The following is a 25028-nucleotide window of genomic DNA, read 5'->3' on the forward strand; positions in this document are numbered from 1 at the left end:
TTCTGGAAGAAGGTGGTGCTTGGAATGCATAATTGATAATCAGAAGGTAAAGGGTCTGATCAGGTTCGGCCCATGTTACGTTGCTAGGGGGACGGTGTGAGTGCTTGCGAGATAGAGATGGACAGTTCATGAAGCCAATCAGAATGATGAGGCGCTCTCGGCCACACGAACGGGGAAAGAGCCCTCATGGAGGCGGGGCTTGTTTCTTTAACGGAGATTGCCGTTTCCTTTAACCAATGAGAAGTGGCATCTGGGTGCGTGCCGTCCAATGGGGGACTGTAGGCGGGGCAGGGCGAAGCCGGGGTCCGGACGCTGACAGGGGCTGGGCCGGTTAGTGGCGATGGGGCTGAGGGAGGCTGCGCTGTTGGGGACCCTCCTCCTCCTGCTGCTGCTGGGACCCGACCGGCTGGAGGGGGCCCGTGGCGGGCCGCTGCAGAGACGGCGGGCGGTGGAGCCGGGCTGCGGGGAGCTGCGCGGGGTCGAGCCCATCCTGGGCAACAACACCTACCAGGTGCGGGGCGGTGCGGGGGGGGGGCGGACAGACCGACACACCTCTTCCCCCCCCGCCGCTGGGGGCGGACAGACCGACACACCTCTTCCCCCCCGCCGCTGGGGGCGGACAGACCGACACGCCGCCGCCGCCGCCGCTGGTCTTGCCATGCCCAGAATAGGGGCTACTGCCCTGTGCCAGCCATGCCCCCCTGGTCTTGGGGGGGCTCCCACGCTGCCTTGGTCTTTGCCTCCTATCAGAGCCCCAAGGACAGCAATTCACCTTCCTCCTTTTGCAGGCAGGGGCCCGGGAGAGCTAAAGCTGGCCCTCCCACCTTGTTTTCTAGCGCTAGTTGCCAGTGCTTTCAAGAAATCGCTGCATACAATAGGTATTGGGACGGGGGGGCAGCTGGTCTTTGCCTGCGCAGCCAGGAGCCGAGGGGGTTAAGTTTGTACAGAGCAGGTTCCTGCCACGTGAGTGTCTATTATGGCAAATGTCAGTGTGACCTTTGGTAAGTCACTTCCTAGGTTGGTGCCTCTGTTTCCCCATCTACTGAATGGGGATAATGGAACCCATTTTGCCTGCAGTTAGAGAGGTATCTTTAATATCTGAGCGCTTGGTTTACCTGCATGTGTCAGCGAAGGGCAGGCTAGTCTGTGCGCTTTGCAGGCCCATAGAGGACCTGCAGAGAACCCTTTAACGTTGTGTTGAACACCTCGGTGTGCCTTCACCTGAACAGCATTGTATCTTCTCCCTGACTTTCAAAGTGAGATTGAAAACGGGTCACTTTGCTGATGCTGAGTGAGCGGCAGAGGGGCCATACTGCTGCTCCTGTGAGATTGTCAGGCGTCTGAGGTGCTGAGTCTTGTTGCATCTGTGGAACTCTGTAGCAGTCTCTGAAAAAAACAAAATAAAAAACCACCATTCCCTCGCCCCCCAGTCATCTGTTAGCCACAGTTCACTGACCTAGTAGAGTGCAATGGCTCCAAAGATTGCACCTGCATGTATACTGCAGGAACCTGTGCTCCACTGACAATGAGCATAGGGGCATATAATCCAGACTGTAACAGGCCCTTAACTATAGCAGGGCAATTCACTGCTGCTGTTGCATTAATAATCTGCTGTAGAAAATCCTATTATTTGGTTCCTTCTGTATCCCTCCTGTCTCTCCCTATTCCCTTTATGGCTTTAGCAAATGTTTGTTTCACTCTTGGTGTTTTTCTTTGTGGTTTAATTCTGTACCTGAGATGTATTACCATTTTGGGGATCCCCTGAGAGGCAGAACTATGTCTGGCAGGCTTATCCCCCTTTCCTCTGGGGAGGGGTCTCTTAGCTGGGTAGAGCCTGAGTTAACAGTTAATTCAGTTGCTTCTCTTTCTGCATTTTTATATTTTAAACTTTAAGTAATAGCTGAGATGCTATTCTCACATAAGATGTGATGTGTCAGCACTTCACCTGAATGCAGTAGCTTCTTAGTACAGCGATTGAAAGAATGAGGTGGAAGATTAAGGAGATGCTGCCAGGTTTGGTAGACCTAAAATCTAATATCCTTGTTATTTCCCATTTGTACAGACAGCTTAAATTTCAGTCACCTAACCCCACAAAAGCTAAATGGGTTAGTCATCTTTCCTAGTACGAGTCTCCCCCCAACAGCCACCTTACCAATTGCTTACTAGCCAGGAGCTAGTAGAAAAAAGGAGATGTTAACCCCAGAAAGATCTAGGGGTACTGTGCTGGAAGCCCCAGCTGCCTTCTGCTTTTGTGTAAATACTGTTTTATTGTTACGTCATGCTCCCAACTCACTCCCATCCTGCTTGCCTGTGACATCCTGCCTGACACCTTGATTGTAACTCTATGAGGGAAGGAGTGTTGTCCTAGTTACTTGTCTGTCCAGCACTTAGCACAGTGGAATCCTGGTTTTTGATGGGGGTTCCTGGTTGCTACTATAATATAGCAACTGGGAAGGGTCCTGGGATTCTTACTATTGTACTATCATCCCCCCCACCTGTCTCAAATAGGTGAGCTTCCTGGCTGCTTGGAAGGGCAGAGGTTTCCTCTACTCATATCACAGAGCCTCTGGGCTGCAGCAAGCCGGGAGGGGGGAGTGTGACTATTATTCCCCTTCTTTACCCAGCCTCTTCTTTGGGCCCTTCTCCCCCAGGAGCAGCTCCAGTGTCTGCCTTTGCTTTTAGCTTTCCAAATTAACAAGTGCTGGGAGAAAGAGAGACAGATTTTAAGGCCAGAAGTGATGATCCTGGTCAGTTTTGCCTACTGGCCACAGCATTCTCAGTGCTATTGTTAATCTTAACTGCTCTTGTTAATTTCATGCTGTTGCTTGGCAAAGCTATGAGCAGAAGCAGAGGCACCGTCTGCAGACTCCAGAAGATAGGCACTGCATGGATTTACATGAAATTCGCATTTGGGAAGGTTTTCTTCGCAATCATAAGGACTAAAACCTTAGATTCTGTAGCAACAAGTGGTGAAGCCTACCACTCACTAGGCAGTAGTAAACCGGCCTGGCTTGGGTGATTGGGTTTTAAGCCCATTTCTATCAGCCTCTTCTGTACCTGATGTAGGATCAAAAGTTGGGATTCATTTGCTTACTCTTTCTGACACATTGGAGGTATTTAGTCCCAGTGTAATGTGACATTGTTTGTGGGTGCTTTATCCTGCCTTTGTGGTGGATGGGCCCTGTGGTATAATGGTATTCTGCAGTGTATCTGCTGTCATCCTGTTGTGTCTGGAGCTGAGACTTAAAAACCTTCTCTGGCTTCCTTCCAGGGATCACAAAGCCCTTTTCTAACACTGAGTTTAGCATCCCAACCTCCCTGTAACACAGGCAGTTTTGTCCCAGTTTACAGTTGAGAAACAGGCTTAGAGAGGGCAAGTGTCTTGCCCAAAGTGAGTATATGACAGATCTGAGAACAGAGCCCATATATCCTGCTTCCTGTTTCTTTGCCTTAACCTACAATTCCATCCTCTCTCCCCTTCAGCGCATAGCTTCTGTAGGCATGTAAAAAGCACTTAATGTCTAAAAGAAACAGGCTGTGTCAGAAATCAGCATTGGGGAATAACATGATGTCTCAGCACAGAGAAGAATATGAGCATTTATTTGCTAGGACTGGCAGTGTTTTGTCCTAGCCATTTGTGATAGAATAGATCGTGTCTCTGGAGACGAGAGAGCAAGCCATAGCTCTTATGCTTTTATTATGGGCCTCTGGAGTCCTGAAGAGGGAGTGAAATCTGGTATCTTCTTACGCAGCTTTCAGCCTCTGTTTTTGTTTAGCTTGCTCTCCCCCAGACCTTGAGGGTGCTTTCCTCCCGGAGTCTCTGCTTTATGCTTGAGAGGTCCAACATCTCAGCTATGCCTGTGTGTGTGTCTGTGGGGAATATAGTCTGTTCCCCATTCCCCATGGAGGGGAAAGGGTCTGTCAGTCTTCAGTCCAGGGAGGCCTGACCAGAGCTTTCTGTACAACTGAAGTACTACTCCCTAGTTGGCCAAGCAGATGACACAAGACCTCCTTCCATCCCCTCCTTGCGCAGGCCAGCTAAGGTAACTTCCCAAACCCTCTGCAGATTGCTGCCTGGGTAAACAGCTCTGTCTCACAGCAATACCTCTTCCTGGGATTCTCAGTGTACTGGGATGTCAGTTCCAAAGCTTCCAAGCAGCAGTAGGGTTGAGGAGAGAGCCAGTGGGTTTAATTCTATTGTTTGCTGGGCCTTCCTTCTCTGATCAGATGCTGAAACATGTGCCCACTTGTGGCTGCCTCCTGATGGGTTTGAAAACATCCTACCTCAAGAATACGCCTGCAAATCCAGGGTGGGGGTGAGGCTAGCATCAGCCAGTGTGCTCTCCTGCCTTAGTTGCCAAGTTAATGCATAGCACCTGCCAGCTGGCTTGTGGAATAATAGCAGCTCCTCCTCCCTTTGCAGGCATTTCCTCTGGGTTAAACATGCCATATGGGCAGACCTGTTTGGGTCTGAAGTGTTTTGTTACCTTACATGTAAGAGGCAGTGTGTCCTAGGGGGCTGCGCATGAGACTGCGAGACAGCAGCTCTGGGGTTTCCATCCTAGCTTGGAAGCTACACTGGTTTATGCCTTGTGTAAGTCAACGGAAAGTGTTGCAAAACCCCCTCACTGCTTGCAATTCTTCTACCTTACAACACTTCCATATCTAAACACAACAGTGTTTGGGGGCAATAAGGGAGTGATGCTTGAGCTTCTCTGAAAGCTGTGGCCCAAACATCTTAGAAGGGAGCTGTGCCGCATGCTGATGCATCGCAATGGTTTTGTCAGAAACCATGTGGCTGTGGGGACAAGTGAGATAGCCGGTTGCTTCATGCCATTGCTGTCCCTGGAGCAACACTGGGTAAAGCTGCTTAGCCTCTGCACCTCAGTTTCTCTACTGTAAAATGGGAGGCTACCTCTACCATTAGGGAGGGATATAGAAAAATCATTGATGCAGTTTGAAAATAGAAAGTGTTGAACAGCTGGGGAATGTTAAACTAGAGGGGAAGGCCTCAGAGCGATTTTCCCTGGATTTGGGAAGCTTTCTGCATGCGATCTCTTACCTACTCAGTGGCATTTTGGGTTGCTCGTTGGCAGCCTGGCAGACAGCTTTTCTCTGAAATAAAATGATTCTTGCCCTCTAAACAGGGTGAGGTCCCAGTTCAATGTTAAGAAAAGGGACTTTCTGGCAGCAGAAGTGGGCCCTACTCCAGCTCTGCTCATGTTTGAGGACATTTCATTTATTCTATGTTCAGAGCAGCAGTCACCCAAGCGTTTCCCAGCAGAGCCAGAATTTCTGGTTTAGAGACTGTGCTGACCAGCGGCGTGAATGCTGTTCCGACAGTGGGAAAGTAGGAGAACTCTCTGCTGTCCTGCTTGGTCCCTGCTGCACTGTCAGCCCTTCACACTCTTGTCTGAGCATGAGCCATGCAGGGCTGGGTGCTGTTTTCTGCTCCACGGCCTCTAGATTTGGGAAGATACAATGCTCTGTTGCAAGGCTGGGAAGGTCAAGTTCTGAACTCCTCCTCTGGTTTCCAGTGTGGGATCTTGTTTTCTGTGATCAAGGGCTGCAGATGCAGCCAGCCACCCTTGCTGTGTAATTAAGCTGAAGATGTGGCTTTGCTGAGCGCCAGACCTCTCCAACAGCAAGGGACAAGGCACCCGAATAAGGAAAGGCTTAAAATAAAATTCCTAACTTTCCACCTTCTCTTTATCACCCTCCCAAATAGAATTTAAACAGGTGGTAATAAATACCCATCAGGGATGTAGTGCTCCCATTCTGATGTTTCCAGAGTTCTTTGTAGGAATTGCGGTGGCTGCTTCTGGGGTGGAGCCCAGCAGCTGCCAAACAGCCACGCTGCTCCATGGTTTGGGAAAGCAATGGAGAGCCTTGTTTCTAGGAATGTAGTGGGTGTTGGGATTGTATGAGAACACTGAGGTTAAAGCTTCTACTCTTGAGGAAAAGTACTTGAGGTCTCTAATGATTCTAGGTAGTCAGGCCTTTGCATTTAGATCTTTCCAGAGATGGAGGATGGTCCAGTGATTAGGGCTCTGGCCTAGGACTTAAGACACCTGGATCCAATTCCCAGTCCTGCCACAAACTCCCTGTGTGAGCTGGGGCAAGTCACAGCCTCACTTTGTGCTCAGTTCATCATCTGCGCAATGGGATGATAATCACAGAGGAAGATTGGAAGGTGCCCAGATAATGGCAGTGGGGCCATCTAGGTACCTTGGATATCGGACAGTATCAGAAAAATGGCTCCTACAACATCTGGATTTTCGTCAAGGATGTTTCTTATCCAGCTACAGCACAATCTGAGCCTGTGGTGTAAATGTGGGTTGTGGTTAGACGGGTGTGGTCCTCTAGATTCAGACTGATCCAGTAGGTCAGCCTGGTGAGTTTCACTGGCTGTTGGCAGGACTGGGCATTACTATCCCCTGTGTTACTGTGCTGGATATAGTCTACTGTCCCCTGTCCTGTGTTTTGCATTTCAGGAGCTGGGTGTCTTGTTTGTGTAAGGGAACATCCCGTCTTCCAAGTGACTGGGTGGAAAGCTCCCTCTCTCTCTAGATGTATTGCCCAGTCTCCTGTTAGCACACATGGCATGGGTGTGCTAGGGTATATGTCAGAACGTGGCTGTGCAGCTTTCAAAAAACCCTTAAACCTTGGCAGAACGCTGAGTGATGGTGATGCCACACTGCAGGAGCTGGGAACAGATGCTAATCTCAGTGTCTCAGAATCCTGGTGTGCCGACAGCTGCATTTCAAAGCATGATCCCTGTCAGGATAAGATACAGGGTCAGGAAGGACAGAAGGGGGGCTCTTCCCTTCCAAAAAGCAAATCTTAGCTCAGTCATTGGAGACTTGAGACCCCTGGGCTCTCTGCCACATCTATCTTCGTGCTGCGCTGATGGAGGGGGCCTGATGTGCCAAAGGCCACGATGACATAAGTGACCCATACTTTGCAGGGTGTGATTCACCGCAGAGGTGACTTTTTTTCCTCTGCCCTTCCCAGGGAAGGGGTCAAGGTCCTGTCCGTTCAGCTACTGCTCTAGGATTTGATGGTGTCGGTACATGCTGAACCTGAACCCAGCCTAGCTCTCCACATGGTGTGATTTGTTGCCTTCTGTTCTGTCTGGTGCCTCCTGCGCTAATATACACTGTCTGCTCATGCTCAGGCATATTGCAAAGGCCTCAGATGCCTAGCTGGGATTTTCTCACCTACCACAAATGAGGATTTAAAGTCTTTGCACCGCTGATAGTTTACTGGAGGAAGTGAGCACTGTCAAGGCACAGACCGGATAGAACTTGACAGGTCTCGTTCCTGCCTAGCGTTTAGTGCTAGATGGATGCTCTCTAGGTGGTCAGCCTATTTGATCCCCATGGTCCTGTCCGCCTTGGAATCTGTGATCGAATGAGCCAAGTGAGGGCTTGTCTACACTGGCACTTTACAGCGCTGCAACTTTCTCGCTCTGGTGTGTGGAAAAAATACCCCCCTGACCGCAGCAAGTTTCAGCGCTGTAAAGCACTTGTGCAAACAGTACCCCAGCACTGGGAGCTGCATCCCTTGTGGAGGTGGTTTTCTTAGAGCGCTGGGAGAGCTCTCTCCCAGCACTGCGCTGTTAAGGCGTTGCCAGTGTAGACTAGCCCTGAGTTCCCCTCTTCCCTCAGCTGGGATCTGACAGAAGGGATGCTTGGGCTGCATGCATGCCGGCATACAATCCCCCTCCTTGGACAGGATGAGTGCACATCTTGTCTCCCGGGAAAGAAACAACGGAAAGGTTGGCTAGGGGGATGAGCGGGAAGGAGTGAAAACTGGGTTAATGTTTTCTTAATATGGATACTTGGCATTTTTGTAGTGCTGGTCACTGAAGGATCTCAAAGCTGCTTGAACGTCAGTGACTAACTCTCCTTTTGAGACTCGTTCTAGAGACTGGGAAGAGCTGGAAATAGGGCCCAGAGTCGCCCAGAAGATTCAGGAGGCCTGGGGCAAAGCATTTTGGGGGCCCCTTCCATAAAAAAGCTGCAATACTGTATAATACTATGTTCTCGTGGGGGCCCCTGCAGGGCCCGGTGCAAATTGCCCCACTTGCTTCCCCCCCACGGGCAGCCCTGGGAAAAATAAACCTTCTGCATCTTGGCATAAACCCAGTTTTGAGAACTTCTTTACAAGGTATCACTGGTTCTCAGCATCAGCTGGTGCTAAAAGGCACTAAAGCTCATTAAAAGGGTTGGACAAATATTTTCCATCAAAACTTTTTCTGGATCGAAAACTAGGGGTTTTTAAAAAGGAGAAAAAAATCACGGACAATGTCTGCTTTCCTTCAAAATTTGTTGTTTTTTTTAACTGAAAAGCTGAAATTAGTCTGCCAAAACCTCAATATGGTTTGGGGTTTCAGAAGTGTGTGGCCAAATATTTGCTGCTTGCTGTGTTTGATTGTTTTAAAGAAACAATAAAAAAAATTCTGCTTAAAAAAATCCAAAACTTTTGAACCATCTCAGCTTGTGACCAAATGCCGGTGCCCATCCAGTCAGAGATTTTCCCAGGTTTCTGATACTCTGCTGTCTTCCTTGACTCATTTCTGTCTCCATAACTTTGGGTTCATTTAGCTTAGAACATAAGAATGGCCATATTGGGTCAAACCAAAGGTCCATCCAGCCCAGTATCCTGTCTGCCGACAATGGCCAATGCCAAGTGCCCCAGAGGGAGTGAACCTAACTGGCAATGGTCAAGTGATCTCTCTCCTGCCATCCATCTCCACCCTCTGACAAACAGAGGCTAGGGACACCATTTCTTACCTATCCTGGCTATTAGCCATTAATGGACTTAACCTCCATGCATTTATTTGTTTCCTAGAGACTGGCTCCATGGGGTCCCTCACAAACTGGAGACGGTTACTGTGGGTTTGTCTTTAGTATAGTTATGTACATACTCCACGAACTGAGCATTTGAGCTTGTCCCAGAATCTGGGCTGAGCCTATGTTGTGAAAACTGAAATGCTCAAAATAGCACATGCATGTGAATGGATACAGGGTGCTAAAATTAAACTAACCCAGGGGTTCTCAAACTGGGGGGCAGGACCCCTCGGGGGTCACAAGGTTATTACTGGGTATTGCGAGCTGTCAGCCTCCACCTCAAACCCTTTGCCTCCAGCATTTATAATAGTATTAAATATATAAAAAAAATTTTTAATTTATAAGGGGGTGGTCACACTCAGAGGTTTGCTATGTGAATGGGGTCACCAATATAAAAGTTTGAGAGCCACTGAATTAACCCCTCCGAAGCCTCAGGGAATGCAGGGGAGGGGGGTCTCCCTTGGTAGGGTTGGGAAGGATATTGCTCTTCTCATGTGATCCCTCACCCTGTGGCTAATTTTAAATGAAGCTACCCTCTCCTGACATGAATCTCCCTATGGCACTAAAATGAAATATAGACCAGGGGTAGGCAACCTATGACATGCGTGCCGAAGGCGGCACGCGAGCTGATTTTCAGTGGCACTCACAGTGCCCCAGTTCTGGCCACCAGTCTGGGGGAACTCTGCATTTTAATTTAATTTTAAATGAAGCTTCTTAAACATTTTGAAAGCCTTACTGACTTTACATACAACAATAGTTTAGCTATATATTATAGACTTATAGAAAGAGACCTTCTAAAAAAGTTTAAATGTATTACTGGCACGCAGAACCTTAAATTAGAGTGAATAAATGAAGACTCGCCACACCACTTCTGAAATTACCCCACTTGCCCCCTCCCCGGGCAGCCCTGCTTATTCCCAGTCCCATTCTCCAGCCCGCACAGGGATGGGGTAGGGCACAGGAAGTGGTGCTGTGGTCCAAAGGGGCACTGTAATACTGGAGTTTTCCTGGACTGCTCCCTTGGCTGTTCCTGAGGATAGCTCCATTTTCACCGGGGGCTTTTCCCCTTTGGCCCAGCCTCCTCCTCCAGTAGGGGAGCTGTCGGACACAAGTCGTTAACCTTTCCCATGACAAGTGGAAGCGATGGGCCTTCTCTCGGCTTTGGAAAATGTCCCTATTTCACTAGATGTCGTATTTGACATTGTAGGTTGTGAAGATGCACAGCACATCTGGGCCTTTATTTTTAGCTATGCTCTTATGAACATAACAGGGTCAAGTCATCTCTAATAAGACGTGAAATATTAAACACGAGGGCATTTTTCATACTAGTTTTGCCAGAGATTCTCTTCAAGCTTCTACACACAAAATTGTTCCCCACCTTAGAAGTCATTCCCCTTCGGTTAGATCACACCAGCACCGTGGCTGCTTAGCCAGAGCGTGCTGCTGATGCCTTCTAAGCAGCAATTCTCAGGCTCCTGTCACTGTAATCTTCTCTAAGCACTGTTGATAATAGAAGAGCTGATCAAATGGACACTTCTGCTTTTTTAAAATAGCACAACAAAGCCTGTCTGTCTGTCTGTCTGACCTGTGTGTCCTGGTCAGTTTCCAACTGATGTGGCTAGCTCCTAGCTCAGCGGTTTGCAAACTTTTTAGCAACCCAAGGACCTTCATTTTCATTTTAAAATTTTCATGGACCCCCAAGTCAGCTTCTGTTTTTCCCCAGGGTTGCTCAACCCCCGATCAGCCCCAAGCCCCACCCCACCCCTTCCCCCAAGGCCCCAGCTCTTCCCACTTCTGCTCCATCTCTGCCATGCCTCTTCCTTGCCTCTGTGCCCCCCCCCCAGCATGCCCTGTCCCTACTCCTGTTCCCTCCCAGTATGTTCTGCACACTGTGGAACAGCTGTCCAGCAGTGTGCAGGAGGTGCTGGGAGGGAGGAGAAGGAGTTGATCAGTGGGGCTGGCGGCCCCGGACATGACTCGCAGACCCCCAGAGGTCCGCAGACGCCAGTTTGAGAACTGCTGTCCTAGCTCCCTAGAGCCTTCCTCTAATTGCAGTTGGATTGCACTATCTTTTATGCCTTGACCTCTGCCATTTCTTTGGTGCTGTGATGTGAGCTCTGCATGGCAGGGGCTGTTTGTGTGGTGCTTAGCAAAATGAGATGCTGATGTTGGTTGGGTTCTCCAGATGCTACCGTAATGCAAATAATAAAAGAACAGCTGCCATGTTCCATCCCAGAGGTAGCCGCACTTCAGTGCCCTGGGAAGAGATCTCTTCATGCTCCTTACCTGTACGCTGTGGTGTTGAGGCTTAGCTGATAAACACTCTGTGATCATTTATAAAGTGCAAAGTAGCTTTCCTTCTGCCTCCCTGAGGGATAGTCAGTGCTGAGGTGAAATGCATTTGAGTTGCCAGCATCTGTGCTAAGGAGCTATGTGAGTAAGCAAGTTTTAACTGCTTAAGAAGAGTGTCTCTATCCTGCTTCTAGTCAAGCAAGCCCTGAATCCGCCCACTAGCCTTCTAGCATGGTGATGTTCCTGGGTATGGCAGCCTCTCTCATGCAGACAGCTGCATTTAGACAGCAAACTCTGTTTCCTTCTTTGTGCTGGTGCAGATGCCATTCCTTGTTTAGCACCTGCACCTCTGCCGTGGGCCCAAACGTCATCTCATAGGAGGTGGGAGGGCTGCTATCCATAGAGCCCCGTCTAGCTGTAAGAACTTATTGCAATGTACCTGTAATTAAATGCTAAGCCCATTTTTTCCATTTCTGCATGAAGAGCAGCCATTAAAATCATCCTTTTTTAAGAGAGACTGAGTAGCAGGGGCTACGCTACCATGAAGCTTGGCTACTGATGGACCAGTAGGCCAAAAACACAAGATCTTTTACCCTGCTGTATAGCAAAGTGGCCTCCTGTCACATGGCTTCCAGTGGATGATTTGATGGCCTCATAGCATGAGGCCTGGCAAGATTAAAGCACAACCTAGTTCCTAGAGAAGCAGAATCTTCCCGATCTCGCTTGGCTGAAGTGGAGATGGGTTTAGAAAACCTGTTGGGATTGTTGGGTGAGCGTGCCATGAGAGTGACTCAGTGCTCTCAGCAGAACTGTTCCCCATCTTGCGTCAAAGCAGAATCTTTATGTAACTGTTCCTTCCTGGGAGGAGGGGAGCGAGGAGGTGGATTTGCCTGAGGTTGGGGATGGCTAGGACAGTAATGCAAAGTCAGCCGCCGTGTTTGGAGGTGGCTGCTAGCGGGCAGTTTTTTGCCAACCATTTGTAAATTTCCCCCGTGGGTTTCCTCACACTGGAAGCCCTGGCTGTGTTGTCTGGATTACATTCACTTTGGCATGTCTGTAACCGCCGTTGGTATCCCCCGTCCCATCTGTCACACAGGCAGCTAATTTACATTTCTTCCATTTTTTTAATGAGATGCTAATAGGTGTGTCTCAGATGAATCAGCTAATGCTGCACTGGCTCCTGGGGGGAAGGGCACAGCTGCCCTGACTTTTCTCCCCCTTTCTGCAGCTCATAGGTTCTGCTCTTTGTCTGCACTGTACCATACCCACCACTCTGACACTGTTGCACTGCTGTATGCCATGTATGTCATTTCCTCTTTCCTTCCTTTGCTTGGAAGGTCCCTCTACCTCCCCCTCTCGTCCAGAACTTTCCTCCTTCACCTGTCTCGTGTGGCTGGTGTAGGCTGCTGCCAGTCCCTGGCTGTGGCAAGTCCCACCTGTGTCTCCCTGCCTCTCTCCTTGTCTGCTGAAAATGCCTCCCCTGTCTCCCAAAGTCCCAGTTCCCTGCACTCAAGCACATCATCAACCACTTCCTGCACACTCCAAAACAGTGAGACTGTGTCAAACTCCACACTTGTTCTTGGGTCCATTTCAGAGTCACCCAGGCTAGTGATTCTCTAAGGGCTTGCTCCAGCCCACTTCTTGGATTTTCTGTCTATTCCTCCCCTTGTTTGTATAGCATCAGCTCTCTTCTGTCCTTCATGCCGTCCTTGTTGGTGCAAGAACCTTCTCCACGGCCTCCTTGTCTTCTTTCGTCTTCCTTCTGATCGCCCCAGGAGCCTGCCTTTTGCACAGATCTGGCATAGCTCAATAACCGTGTTGGCACAGCCCTGCCCCTGCACTGCTGAGGCCGTAAGGTGCCCATGGCTGTGAAGACACAGCATTCTGCACTCTCCCCCAGGTGTCCCCTGGGTCTCTGCTCCCCTCCAGCGAAGGTAACTGGACACTTGAGGTTGAAGCTGGTAATGCTTCTCCTGTCACAGTGAAGGTATTGAGGGCCTCTCAGAACAGAGCATTCCAAGGTCCCAGGTGTATTTCCATGGTGACTGTCTGGCCATCTCCCAGGTTTTGCCTGTAGAATGCTGAGATTCCTGTTCCCAGAGGCACAGGTGTATCGGAGTCACTGCTCTGGGAGGGGGAGAGGTTTCTCTGCCTGAAACCCAGATCTCGGTTTATGTCCTGTCCAGCTCAGCCACTGATCTAGGATTTTATGGCGTAAGTGCTGGCTGAGCTGTAACATGGCGAGCCTCAAAATGTAGCGAGATTGTGAACAGATTATGAGGCAACCTTTGAGACTGCAGGGCAGGGCACTGATGGCGTTCATTGTTCTGCTCAGGGGAATATTTGCATTGCCAGGTTCCTCCTTGGCACTAACATGGTGCTAGCTAGCCAAATCCCAGCATCACTGCTCTGCTGGCTTCATCTCTCTGGTGTCCCTCTGGGCTCTTGAGGCTGGGTCCAGTTTGTCCCCTTGCTGAACAGGAGCTTTTGCTGTGGTCCTGCCTGGCAGCCAGCAGGAGCTGTGGAAAATATTATCTGGAGGCAGATGCCTTTGCAGGGTGGCAGGGCTGCGCTGTTTACTCTAGTGCTCGTGATAAAGTGCACAGCCCAGTTTTACTACTCTACAAGGCCAAACAAATACACCAGAGTATTTCTTGTCAGCATGGTGCTGCTCTTAGGGGTGACTAGTTATGTCCAACAGGAAAAGAGTCCAGCTCTGCTTAACTTTCAGCCATTACTGCCCATCTGGGTGGGGATGCTTCTCAATGCCAACTGGCTGCTGGGGAGCTCTCTGACAGGAGAGGCGTTGTTAACTCATGAGGGTGTGAGATCTGGGAGCAGTCTGTGCTGCTCACTCTCGTGTTCTTGCAGGGCTGGATTAGAAACAATCGCAGGCCTCATGACGCTTGTAGGGCCCTGGCTTCTGGTTTAGCAATGAAGCCCTATTAGGGGAGGGTGACCATGCCGGGCAAGCATCTGCACTTCAGCAGAACCAAAAGTGAGATCAGCTTCCATTAGCAGAGCTGCTATCCTGCACATGTGTTCCAGGGCAGACACAAGGGGAACCTGACTATGCTTTTTCCATATTGGAATAACTCGCTGATGAGTATCAAGTGCTAAGGGGAAAGGCCCCAGGCCCCTGCAAAGCTTTGGGGTAGAGACAGGATGGCTCTGTAGTTCAGATGTGAGCAAGTCAGCCCCTTGGAGAGGTGGTCAATGGGGGCTGAACTTAGCACCTTCGACCCACAAAGCTTGAGTTCTGCTTCATTCTGCCTGCCCAGCACAAGCCGCCCAGCGTTACCTGAACTACCGAAGGGATAAGGTGGTATTGAGAGAGAGGACTCGGGACACCTGCCCGTGAGATCTGCCAAGGAGACAAACTCTGAGTTGTCACATGTAGGGTGTGTGGCAAGAATCCACTGGGCATTTCAGCAACATCCCACGTAAGGGGATGTGTGTGGGTCAGTGAAGGAAGCCACCTGAGGGAGCATGAAGCTGGAGAAAAAGCCCCTGCTGGGGTGTGTCTCCTGGCTTTACTGATTCAGCAATAGACTGCCCAGGTAATCCCTAGCGACCTGTGATGAATGGGGGGGGGGGGAATGACAGTGGGCTGGACAAATCTTGGGCTGGCAGCTAGGTGGTTAATACTGCCTTGGGATGGTGTGTAACTGGGAGGTACTCCACCATGCAGATCAAATACATCCTGATCCTCTCCCCTCTGGTGACAGGAGGTAGAGGGGCTTGTTGCCTGATCCGGGGTGTGGAACACAGAAGTTTGGTTGTGACTCCAATCTTTTTCCTTGCAGTACGTCTTTGATGACTTCAGCGGCACTGTGTCACTGTCCTGGGTTGGAGACAGCACTGGAGTAAGTAGTGCATTTGATCTGAATGGGCTTTAAAAGGTAACTCTTCTAAATGATGGGGCAGCAGTGGGGGTGGGCAAGCCGGAGAGGCAGCTGGGAAGTACAACTTGGCTTCCGGGAAGCAGTGTCCAATTTGAGCACAAGCATTCCTGATATTGGACATTCCCAGTGTTCTGCGCGCCCAGACATCTAATCCTGCCTAGGAAGGTCCCCAGTGGGGGCTGGTCTAACATTCCAGCTAGATCATTGGCATGAATCTACATAACCTACAGCAGGGGTGTAGTTATAGTGGTAGAATGGTGCTTAAACTGGTATTGCTTATTTAGGTCCAGTTCCCGGAATGAGCTGCACTGATAGAACACCTTTATCCTGATGTCTGTGCCACCCTGGAACCCCACCCCAGAGCCTGCACCCCCAGCCGGAGCCCTCACCCCTTCTCACATCCCAACCCTCTGCCTGAGCCCCGGAGCCCACACCCCAACCAGAGCCCTCACGTCCTGCTCCCCAACCCTCTGCCCCAGAGCCCGCACCCCCAGCAGGAGCCCTCACTCCCCTACATTCCAGCTCTTTGCCCCAGCCTTGAGCCCCCTCCCATAACCCAAACCCCTCGATCCCACCCCCGCCACTCATCACCTCCATATCGGTGCACAGAACAAAATTCATTCTGCACCTGGATGTAAAAAATTAGTAGGAACGTTGCAGTGGTCCCTTTGGGCTTTAGGATCTATGGAAGCTCCTGGCATTTGAGGAGTGGGATGGTGCTGGGCCGTGCTCTTATGTGACTGATGCCCATTAGAAGTCTCTGAACATGGAGCAAGTGAGCTGCTGCTAGGAAACCTTCACAGCCAGCACTGCTCGCTGAGCAGCTGCCGTCGGAGGGTTTATCTGTAGATCTATCGCAAGGCGGCTGCTCCTCCAGCCCCTGGAATTGACCCTCTAAATTACAGCTCCAGGCAGGGCAGGGCTGTGCTGTCTTTATCAGGCAAGGCAACCTACACTCCCGTGGGCTCCTGCAGGAAAGAACTGCTGAGGCAGCCAACCTCCCTCACCCTCATCAGACGGCCGCTGCGCCCCAGACAATGCTGGTTCTTGCAGAGCAGCTTGGAGGCTCAAGCCCGTGTCTGAAGATCTTGGCTCAAGCCCTGGCAGAGTTGGCTCAGCTCCTCAGCCTCCCCTACGTGTGGGCCTGCTGGGCAAGACCAAGGTCTTGTCTGGGCTGTGGACATCAAAGATCCCTTGGCCTTTCTCCTGGGGAGGAATGGTTTGTCCTAAAGCCTGACCAAACCCCTCCCCCTACATCAGTGTTGTGCATTGTGTTGTCCGTCGTCCATCGCTTGGTGCCTTCCACCCTAGAAGTGGCTGCATGTTGGGAGCTGAAGGTGCTGTATACCCCTATAAGACCATCCTTTGATACTAGCTTGTGGCATTTGCTGCCTTAAAGACATTGGGATTGGCTGTCGAAAGAGGTGGGTTGAGCCAATAACCTGCCCCTGGGTTTGGCTGGAGGCCAGATGACTGTCTGATCGCCTGTGATTTGAGGGTATCTTCCCAGCAGACTCATTTCCTGCCCTGGCAAATACAAACCTTTTTGGCCAGCGAGTCCCTGTCTTGTTAAAGCCATTCTCCCTGGGAGAAGCCACATGAGAGGGGTAAGAGTGGGGTGGGGGGGTTGGTCAAAGCACTAATTGACTATCCTAAGGTGTCAAGTATCAGAGGGGTAGCCGTGTTAGTCTGGATCTGTAAAAGCAGCAAAGAATCCTGTGGCACCTTATAGACTAACAGACGTTTTGGAGCATGAGCTTTCGTGGGTGAATACCCACTTCTCAGATACACCTGAGGAAGTGGGTATTCACCCACGAAAGATCATGCTCCAAAACTTCTGTTAGTCTATAAGGTGCCACAGGATTCTTTGCTGCTTATCCTAAGGTGGATATTTAAGGGGCTGTCAAACCCCTTCTCAGGGTCAGTAAATCCAGTGGGAGGGGGTGAACTGAGGGCTGCACTCACAGGCTGCCTGGGGGGAGGGGCTGCTAGTGAGCTCTCCCCAAGATTGACACTCTGGTCCTCTCTTTGGCCAGGTTATTCTCGTCCTGACCACATTCAAGTTACCACTGCTGTTCGTGAGTTTCAAGCAGTCCAAACTCTACAGGAGGTGAGGCCCCCAGTGCCTGATGCATGCAGCTGATTTGATTAACTCAGTGAATTAGCGAGCTGCATCGTCTGGCCATCCAACCTGATGCTGCAGCTCTCTGTCTCGCTCGTCCGTGGGAGGCCAGCCGTAAGCGTGGTGTACCCACTGGGGGAGGAGTGGAGGCAGGCTGAGCTGCCAGCAGGCTCAAGCAGCCTTTTGGGGTGTGGTAGGGGAGGCAGGGCTTCTAAATTGGTGCTGACTCACTCCACTGTGTCACCCCAGCTGACAGGTGCTGGGCTGCCATACAGGAATGGGAGATACCTCGAGTGGGGATAATTGCCAAGGGCTTGGTTGTGTCTTGTCTCTTCCTCTGATGTGCCTGGGAGAGGGTGAGGAATGCAAAGAAACTCTGCCCAGCCCAGTGGGATGGGCGTGCTGCAGGGTAACAAGAACAGCTCTGGGCTGCTCTGGGAATCTGGGTGTTTAGTCGCTGAGAGTCTTTTCATGCCAGTGAGGAGCTAGCACTCGGTGAACCTGGTGCGTGGTGCCTGGTCACTCATTTCCCTCTACAAAATCATGCCCTGGTTCCGCATGTGCACGAGTGACCAGTACCCACAGCTTCCCAGACTCCTCTGCACTGATGCAAAGGATTGTGTGGCTCATTGGAGACTGGAATATCCTCAGTCCTGGGTAAACACCTTTTTAGGGGGGAGGAGCCTTGTAGGCCAGAGCTGAACAATGCAGGACTGGGCTGGTGGTCTTGTGACTCCCTTTTGGGCTGGTCCTGGGTAATTGGAACTCTTGCAGGTTGGCTCCTCCCTAGCTCAAGTGTTGGAAAAGTAGCTGTTTGCCATGGAATGCTTCCGTTCTTTGTCTGAGCAGCTGCTTTGAGGTGCCCAGCACGTTCCTTCTTTGAGGCTCTCTAATCTCAGCAGTTGTCCCAGAAGCATCAGTGACACCTTGTCTCCTGTGCTGCATCCCAAGGTGTCTCCTAGACCAGGGACTCTCAACCTTTCTCTGTCTGAGGCTTACCTGACGTGCTATAAAAACTCCACAGTTCACCCGTGCCTCAACAACTGGTTTTCTGCATATAAAAGCCAGGGCCAGCATTAGAGGGTAACAAGCAGGGCAATTGCCCAGGGCCCCATGCCACAGGAGCCCCCGCGAAGCTGCGTTGCTCAGACTTCTGCTTCAACCCTGAGTGGTGGGACTTCGGCTTTCTGCCCTGGGCCCCAGTGAGTCTAACACCGGTGCTGCTTGGCAGACCCCCTGAAACCTGCTCACAGCCCCCCAGGAGGCCCCAGACCCCTGCTTGAGAACCACTGCTCTAGAAGAGTCATTATGTACTTTCTTCCCTCTCAGCGAGGACTATGGAAAAACTTTCATAGACATCACAAAGCTCATTAACCACACCTTCATCCGGACGGAGCTTGGGATGGCCATCGGCCCAGAGAACTCGGGGAAGGTAGGAGACAGCTGCTGATGTGCTCTTGGACAGCATATACTCCCTGGAACTGCCCCTGAGTCGGGGATGGAGCTGGCCTTCATGAGGGCTGCATTCATGCTACATAGCAATGCACTTCTGTTCACTGAAATGCACCTCTCCGCATGGCAGTGCTGACTGGTGTTCAGAGGAGGGGTGGTGGTGTGCTCCTGGGTACTGCTCCCAACACTCCACTTACCTGCTGGGAGACTGAGGGGAAATCACATCACAACTCTGTGCCTCGGTTTCCCTATCTGTAGAACGAGGATAGTGCCTTTCTCTCTGGGCTTAGCTAGAGCCCTTGGAGCCCCCTTGCCAGGAAGTGCACATTCTGATCCCATTGCCAGGAAATGGGGGCTGAGTGAGCCACACAAAGCCCATTTGTATTGGAGCAGGTCAGTACAGCTGGTGCGGGGGATGTGGCCGAGGCTGACTGTCACAGTGAAGACGTGTTCGCCCTCGCTGACCTGGTCTCCCTCTTGCTCCTTGTCTAGGTTATTCTGACGGGGGACATGCCTATGCCTGGAGGGAGCCATGGAGGAAAGATCTTCAGATCGTCTGATTATGCTAAGAACTTTGCTCAGACAGATCTCCCCTTTCAGCCCCAGAATCAGGTCATGTACCACCCGCAGAACTCCGACAACCTGCTGGTCCTCAGCACTGAAGTAAGAGACAGCACACATCCCACTCCTCATCTCTGCTTTTTCACATAGCTGCCAGTGTGCTCTGTGAGATATCCTGAGATTGAGTTCTGTAGCGACACCTGGCGGGGTCGGGTGGTAGCATCCCACAAGGGGAAGAATGACAAATCACAGCTGCTGTGTCCTTTAGCCCTTTAGGATTCTGGGTGATGAACTTCTATTCCTGAGTCTGAAACATACAGTCAGTACTTTCCAGGGAGTGTGATGTGGCCTTGTATTTAGAAGCCCTGATGTGTGTTCCATTTCAGAGGGTTGGCTCTGCATTTTTTTAGGCCAGATGCTATTTGAAGCGTTAGAGGTAACACAGCCAGTAACCAGCAATCCTGTCTGACTACTGAACTTTTCAGAACAGCCTCTGGGTGTCCAGGAACTTTGGGGAGAAGTGGGAAGAAATCCACAAAGCTGTTTGTCTGGCAAAATGGTGAGTAGCCGAATGGTAACTCGGTATCTACTGCTCTAAGCTCTCCTGCCAAAGGAAAGGAGGAGCTGCTCAACACAGCTTGTGGCACTTCCATCAGCTCTCCTGCACTCTTTTTTCTGTCCCCTCTGTCTTCCCATAGAGGAAGCCCAACAGCATGCGGGGCCCATGCCACTCATGTTTAATACATTTTGATTTAGAAATAAGTGTCCCAACCCACTGGGGGCTGGGGAGCCTTCCCTGCCATAAAGCAATGTCCTGGACTCAGATTCTTCCATCAGGAGCAGCAGCATGGACTGAGTGTTCCCTCAATGGAAGGCTCCACTCTTTTCACATGGAGTGTCTAGAATTCTGCACACAGCCATGGGCTTCTGGCTGGGCTCATCTGGTAACCTGCCTGACTGGCTTCACCTAACTGTCTGCTCTGGAGCCTCCCCATACCCTGGCCAGCCACTCTTCCTTACTGGGGTTATCTGAGTGTCTTTGTTCGTCACGCACTTCGTTTAGACCTTTGGCCATCTGATAAAATACTCCAGTTCCTGCTTGGCTGCTTCACTTCTCTAATGTGTGTGTATAAACTACTGTGCCTGTGCTGCACCCTCTCATGTCAGATTCTGCCTATGGATGCCCACAATCTTCATTCCTGGCTGCTACAGAGGGAGGGAGGGCGGGCACTTAGAAGGTGAGAGGACCTTGGATTGTTTGGAGTTGATTCCCAGTTTGCTTAGTCTCTCTGGATTTTGAACCCCTTGGAGTCAGCAATGCCACTCAGCATTCTGGTCCTAGATACCAAGGTGACACGTGCATCCGATAGCTTTCAGTTCAGACTGGAACAGTTTAGGAACCATGGGCTTGGGTGCCATGAGTTCGATAGGTCTCAGCCCTGCTTCTGGTAGGTAGAAGCTTCATCACAAACTTACTTGTATCTAGTCAAACTAGTCCTTCAGTGACTACCTGGATGAGGCCAGTGTGTGCGGTATGGATGGTGCAGTTCACAGACCCCTTGGATGTTCCCCAGACTTTTGAGCAAAAGCACCCATGCTTCTCTGAAAGGCCCTGTAGCAGTCTTCATTGGTGCATGTGTTGTAGAATCCCAGTATACCACTGGGATAGAAGCTGTCACTGCTCAGGGAGTCTGGCTTCACCTGTGTCCCCATGTTGTGTAAAATTATGGGCATGTCTACACTGCAATCAGGGGTATGACTGCTGCCCATGTGGGCATGCCTGAGCTAGTTGTAATATAACTAGTTCAGCTAAAAGGAGCAGAGAAGCCATGCTGGCCGGGACTCTGGCAATGTGTTCTGGGTGTGCTTGTATAGCCTGCGCTGGTGTATGTGCTGCTGCGTCTTCATGGCTATTTCAGCAATGCTAGTTAGAAGAAAGTTAGCACAGATCTGCCTACCCAAGCTGCAGTTACATCTCCAGCTGCAGTGTAGACAGCCTGACACAGCTGTTGATCTGCTTTTCTTATATCAGGTTTCTAAGCACTCTTTTTTCCTCCTCCTGTCTTTTTCTAGGGGCCCCAACACCACGATCTTCTTCACCACCTACCTGAATGACTCCTGCAGTAAGTACTCCCTGGTTCCAACTAATGGTTGTGCAGTATCAGAGAATCAAACCCACTTTGTGTGTGTGTGTGTGAGGCCAGAGACTTCGCAAGCCTTTTCCCTTCAGCTCCATGTTCTGAAAACACCTTAATAAATCATCAGCTGTTAGTAACTGACTCATTTGCCCAAGGAGCTAGGGATAGACCAGTGAATGGTCCTGAGCCCAAATGCTCTGGAGGTTGTATAAAGCTAATCGGTGGCTATTTTAACATGCGATTCTGAAACCTGTCAACTGTGTGCCAGGCACCATACAAGGTGACTTAGATGCCTGGATTTACAGGTTAAACAATTTATGTAAATTACATCTTCAATCTGTTTAAATGTAGCAGTCCCACAGGTCAGAATTCTCCAGGTGCTGTCCAGCGATCACGAAAGCATGATGCCATAATAGCCTCATAAAACTCTAAGCAAACCGATGGGTTTGATGCTGGGGAGTGGGTGAGGGAGAACGGAGGCTGGCAGTGCTCATGCTACAGCTCCTTAGTGTGTTGTGGGAGAGTTTGGGTGTCGAGAAGTGAGGCAAGATGGATGTCTGGGGGCAGATCTTGCTCTCCTTAGGGCTTCCCAGAGACTTAATCACTGCCAGCTTGAGATGTGATGGTGGGATCCCGAAAGATGGGTGATGTCAGTGCGCAGATGAATCCGCCATATTCCAGGGCTGCGAGCACAGAAGGTGGAAAGGAAGCTGAACAGGCCTGTGTTGTGAAGTAGATCCAGGGTTGTCTGAGGTTTCGGGGGCAGCCTGGTGTGGAATCCTGCCACTGAGCAGGCTGAGGCTAAGCTGCTGATGGCAGGATGTGGGCACGTCAGGGTGGCAGTCTGTAACAGACAATCTAGTAGCCTTTAGAGCAGACTGATGCTTGAGGATGAGGTTCTGCCCGGAGTTTGGGCGGGGCTGGGTGAGAAACTGCTGTGGTGAGGCAGGAACGAACTTTAAGGGGGATTAGCACTTCCCAGCCTCGGGGTTTGTCTACACTTAAAACACTGCAACGGTTCAGTGAAGATGCTACTGATGCCGATGGGAGAGCTTCTCCTGCCAGCATGGGTACTTCAGCTCCTTGAGAGGAGATAGCTAGGTCGCCAGAGAATTCTGCGATTGACCTAGCCCTGTCTACACTGGGGACTTTGACTTAACTACTTTGTTCACACCCTTGAGTGACGTAGTTATATCAACCTCACCTCAGCGTCCCCTCCTCTACTGCAGCAACGTTAATTCTCGTTTCCTTCTCTTAAGAAACTGATCTTGGGTTTTTGGAGCTAAAGAAAACCAGTGACTTTGGCAAAAGCTTCAAGACCATAGGAAACAAAATCTACTCGTTTGGCCTAGGAGGTCGCTTCCTGTTTACTTCCGTGATGTCAGAGAAGGTAGGAGATTTGCTTTACTCCTTTCTGTCTGGCTTCCAGGTGGCTCTGCGAGTCCATAGAGTCACAGCCTTTCTTTGTTTCCATGTGGGAGGCCATGGCCCAGGTTTGGATAAATGCCCTAGTTTGGATTTGTGGGTGCAGGATCTGTGTGAATGTGATTATGCCTTAAGGGGCTGGGAACAGGCAGGGGCATAAATGAGCATGTGGCTGTCCAGAGTTGTTTGTCCCATTCCTGTGTCCTGATCTAGTACCAGGACTGTTCTCGCTCCTGCTTCTCTTCCCTGTCACCCTATCTGATCCGTCTAGGCCCCCACTGGTGAACACTTGAGTACCATAGACATTGGTGGTGCAGCATAAAGATTGTGCATGTCTTCCAGGGCAATACAAGGAGGATCCATGTCTCAACTGACCAAGGGGAGACCTGGAATATGGCCCAGCTTCCATCTGTGGGTCAGGAGCAGTTCTTCTCCATCCTGGCAGCTAACGAGGACATGGTGTTCATGCATGTGGATGACCCCGGAGGTGAGTGATAGAGGACAGGTGGGCGATGCGTGCCTGAATAGATCCAAATGTCAGTTCCAATGCTTCATCCAACTGGAGCTGATTGTAAATCGTACTCAAGGGAACACTGTAGTCTTCTGATAACAGACCCTAGGAAATGCAGAGCCAACTTGACAATTCACTTAACTCCCCTGCCCGTATGTTCTAAGTATAGAAACAACCGTAACTTTGTCCCGTTGTGCATTGACCTGCCTTGTGTACCCGCTGCACCTTCCATGTGGGAGGCAACATTCTGAAGGAGAGTCCAGCAAGGGCTCTAATTCCTGGTAGCCCAGGCTGTGGGAATCCCATAGCCACATACATACATTATGGTTTTGTACGTTGCGGGTCTGAGATGCATGTGGTTTCCAAACTACCCTGCACCCCATTATTTAAGTTGCCTAAGTTTTGGTCCACACCTTAACTTTGTTCCATTAGAAGTATTAGCTCGTTATCTGTGCCAAATCTTTCACTGTGGTACTTACAGTATTTGAAAAATCTGTCCTTTGAATCTTATGGTCCTGAATCCAGACTGCTTTGATGAAGAGAAGTGCATCAGTCTCCTTTATTTCCTCCGCAGTTGTTCATGGCCTTGGAGAGTAAGAGCAGCTTGTAGTGATGGAAAAAATAGTGCCCTTCAGTTTAAATTCCCGAGTGCAAACTAGGAGCAAGACCAAAGCAGGCCAGTTAGATCACAAGTCAGTTTTCAGAGTCGCTGATGCAGTCAACATGTTTGTTGCTGGAAAATAGGACTGTCTTGTGAGTAGTGATATAAGGGCAGAGTTAAGGTTACCTGGCTAGCCTTAACTCTGACTTTCCAGGCTTTCTAATGCTTGTGGAGTGTTCCGAACAGTGTGGCATTCTCTCAGAGGCTTTTCCTGTTAGTAACTGATCTTTACAGTCTTAACCCTGACTGAAATATTTTGCTAGGGAATATTCTTTAAGACTTCAGCAGATGGCCCTGCTCCTTCTCAGACCTGTCCCTTTGTGGAGTCTTCCTTTCTAGTGTCAAGACTGGACACCTCATGTAGCTCCCTGCCGTTCCGTTCTCCAGTCATGGAGAGAGCCACAGCAGGCTGGTGGCTGCATGGGATGAGGATTGAGGGGGTCCCCTCTGTGCTCCTTGCTGCTCTCCCCATGCCATAACTGTATGTGTCACATGAAGTTGCCTGTCAGATACGTGTAAACACTTAAATTATCCCCCCAAATCCCTCCCCAGCAAACTCCTCCATGGCACCAGGCTTCCAGAGTAGCAGATTAAACCAAACTTCTGCTTTCTAGGCTGCATGCTTTGAGAGTTAATGACTGCCCAGAGTTTCGCTGAGTGTAATCCTCACTTCTGCACCACTCTCTGGCTTCAGACTTGCCAGAAAAGCTGTCCCCAGTACGTGATCATGCCTGTGACATTTCAGTTGCGCTGGTTTTGGTTTGGCAAAGCTAAGGGGCTCAGGATCAGGGATTCCCTGGGCGTTGGACAAAGAGAGACCTTTGCTCAGATGGCCCTGTTATCAGAGTACTGTCATTGGTTTATCCTCTCACACCCCTGGGGGGCAGGGCTGTTCTCACTGTTGTACAAATGAGGAACTGAAGCCAGAGAGACTGAGTGACTTGCCCATGGTCTGTGATCAAGCCCGGAGTCCCTGGCTGGCCCCCTAACTGCTGAGCCATCATTCCTGGCAAAGCAGAGGGTGAAAGTGCTGTCTCCAAGGCCAGCTGTAAGGAGAAGCAAAGAATTTGGCATCTAGTAGCGTCACACCATGTGAGCGCTGGAGT

The 25028-nt window shown here is 50.4% G+C and overlaps 1 protein-coding gene across 1 annotated transcript in view; it reads left to right on the top strand.

Moving 5' to 3' along the window:
- Positions 1–339: 339 nt before the first annotated feature.
- SORT1 (sortilin 1) overlaps positions 340–25028 on the top strand; it is a 37196-nt gene continuing 12507 nt past the window's right edge. Inside the window, exons 1-9 of the mRNA XM_030561097.1 lie at positions 340–511; positions 14954–15013; positions 17089–17162; positions 18504–18606; positions 19119–19289; positions 19673–19746; positions 21261–21310; positions 22585–22715; positions 23093–23237. Of these exons, the coding sequence (XP_030416957.1) occupies positions 341–511; positions 14954–15013; positions 17089–17162; positions 18504–18606; positions 19119–19289; positions 19673–19746; positions 21261–21310; positions 22585–22715; positions 23093–23237 (979 nt within the window). The 5' untranslated portion in view covers position 340. The remainder of the gene's footprint in view (positions 512–14953; positions 15014–17088; positions 17163–18503; positions 18607–19118; positions 19290–19672; positions 19747–21260; positions 21311–22584; positions 22716–23092; positions 23238–25028) is intronic.

This window comes from Gopherus evgoodei, chromosome 4, assembly GCF_007399415.2.
Source record: "Gopherus evgoodei ecotype Sinaloan lineage chromosome 4, rGopEvg1_v1.p, whole genome shotgun sequence".
NCBI lineage: Eukaryota > Metazoa > Chordata > Testudines > Testudinidae > Gopherus > Gopherus evgoodei.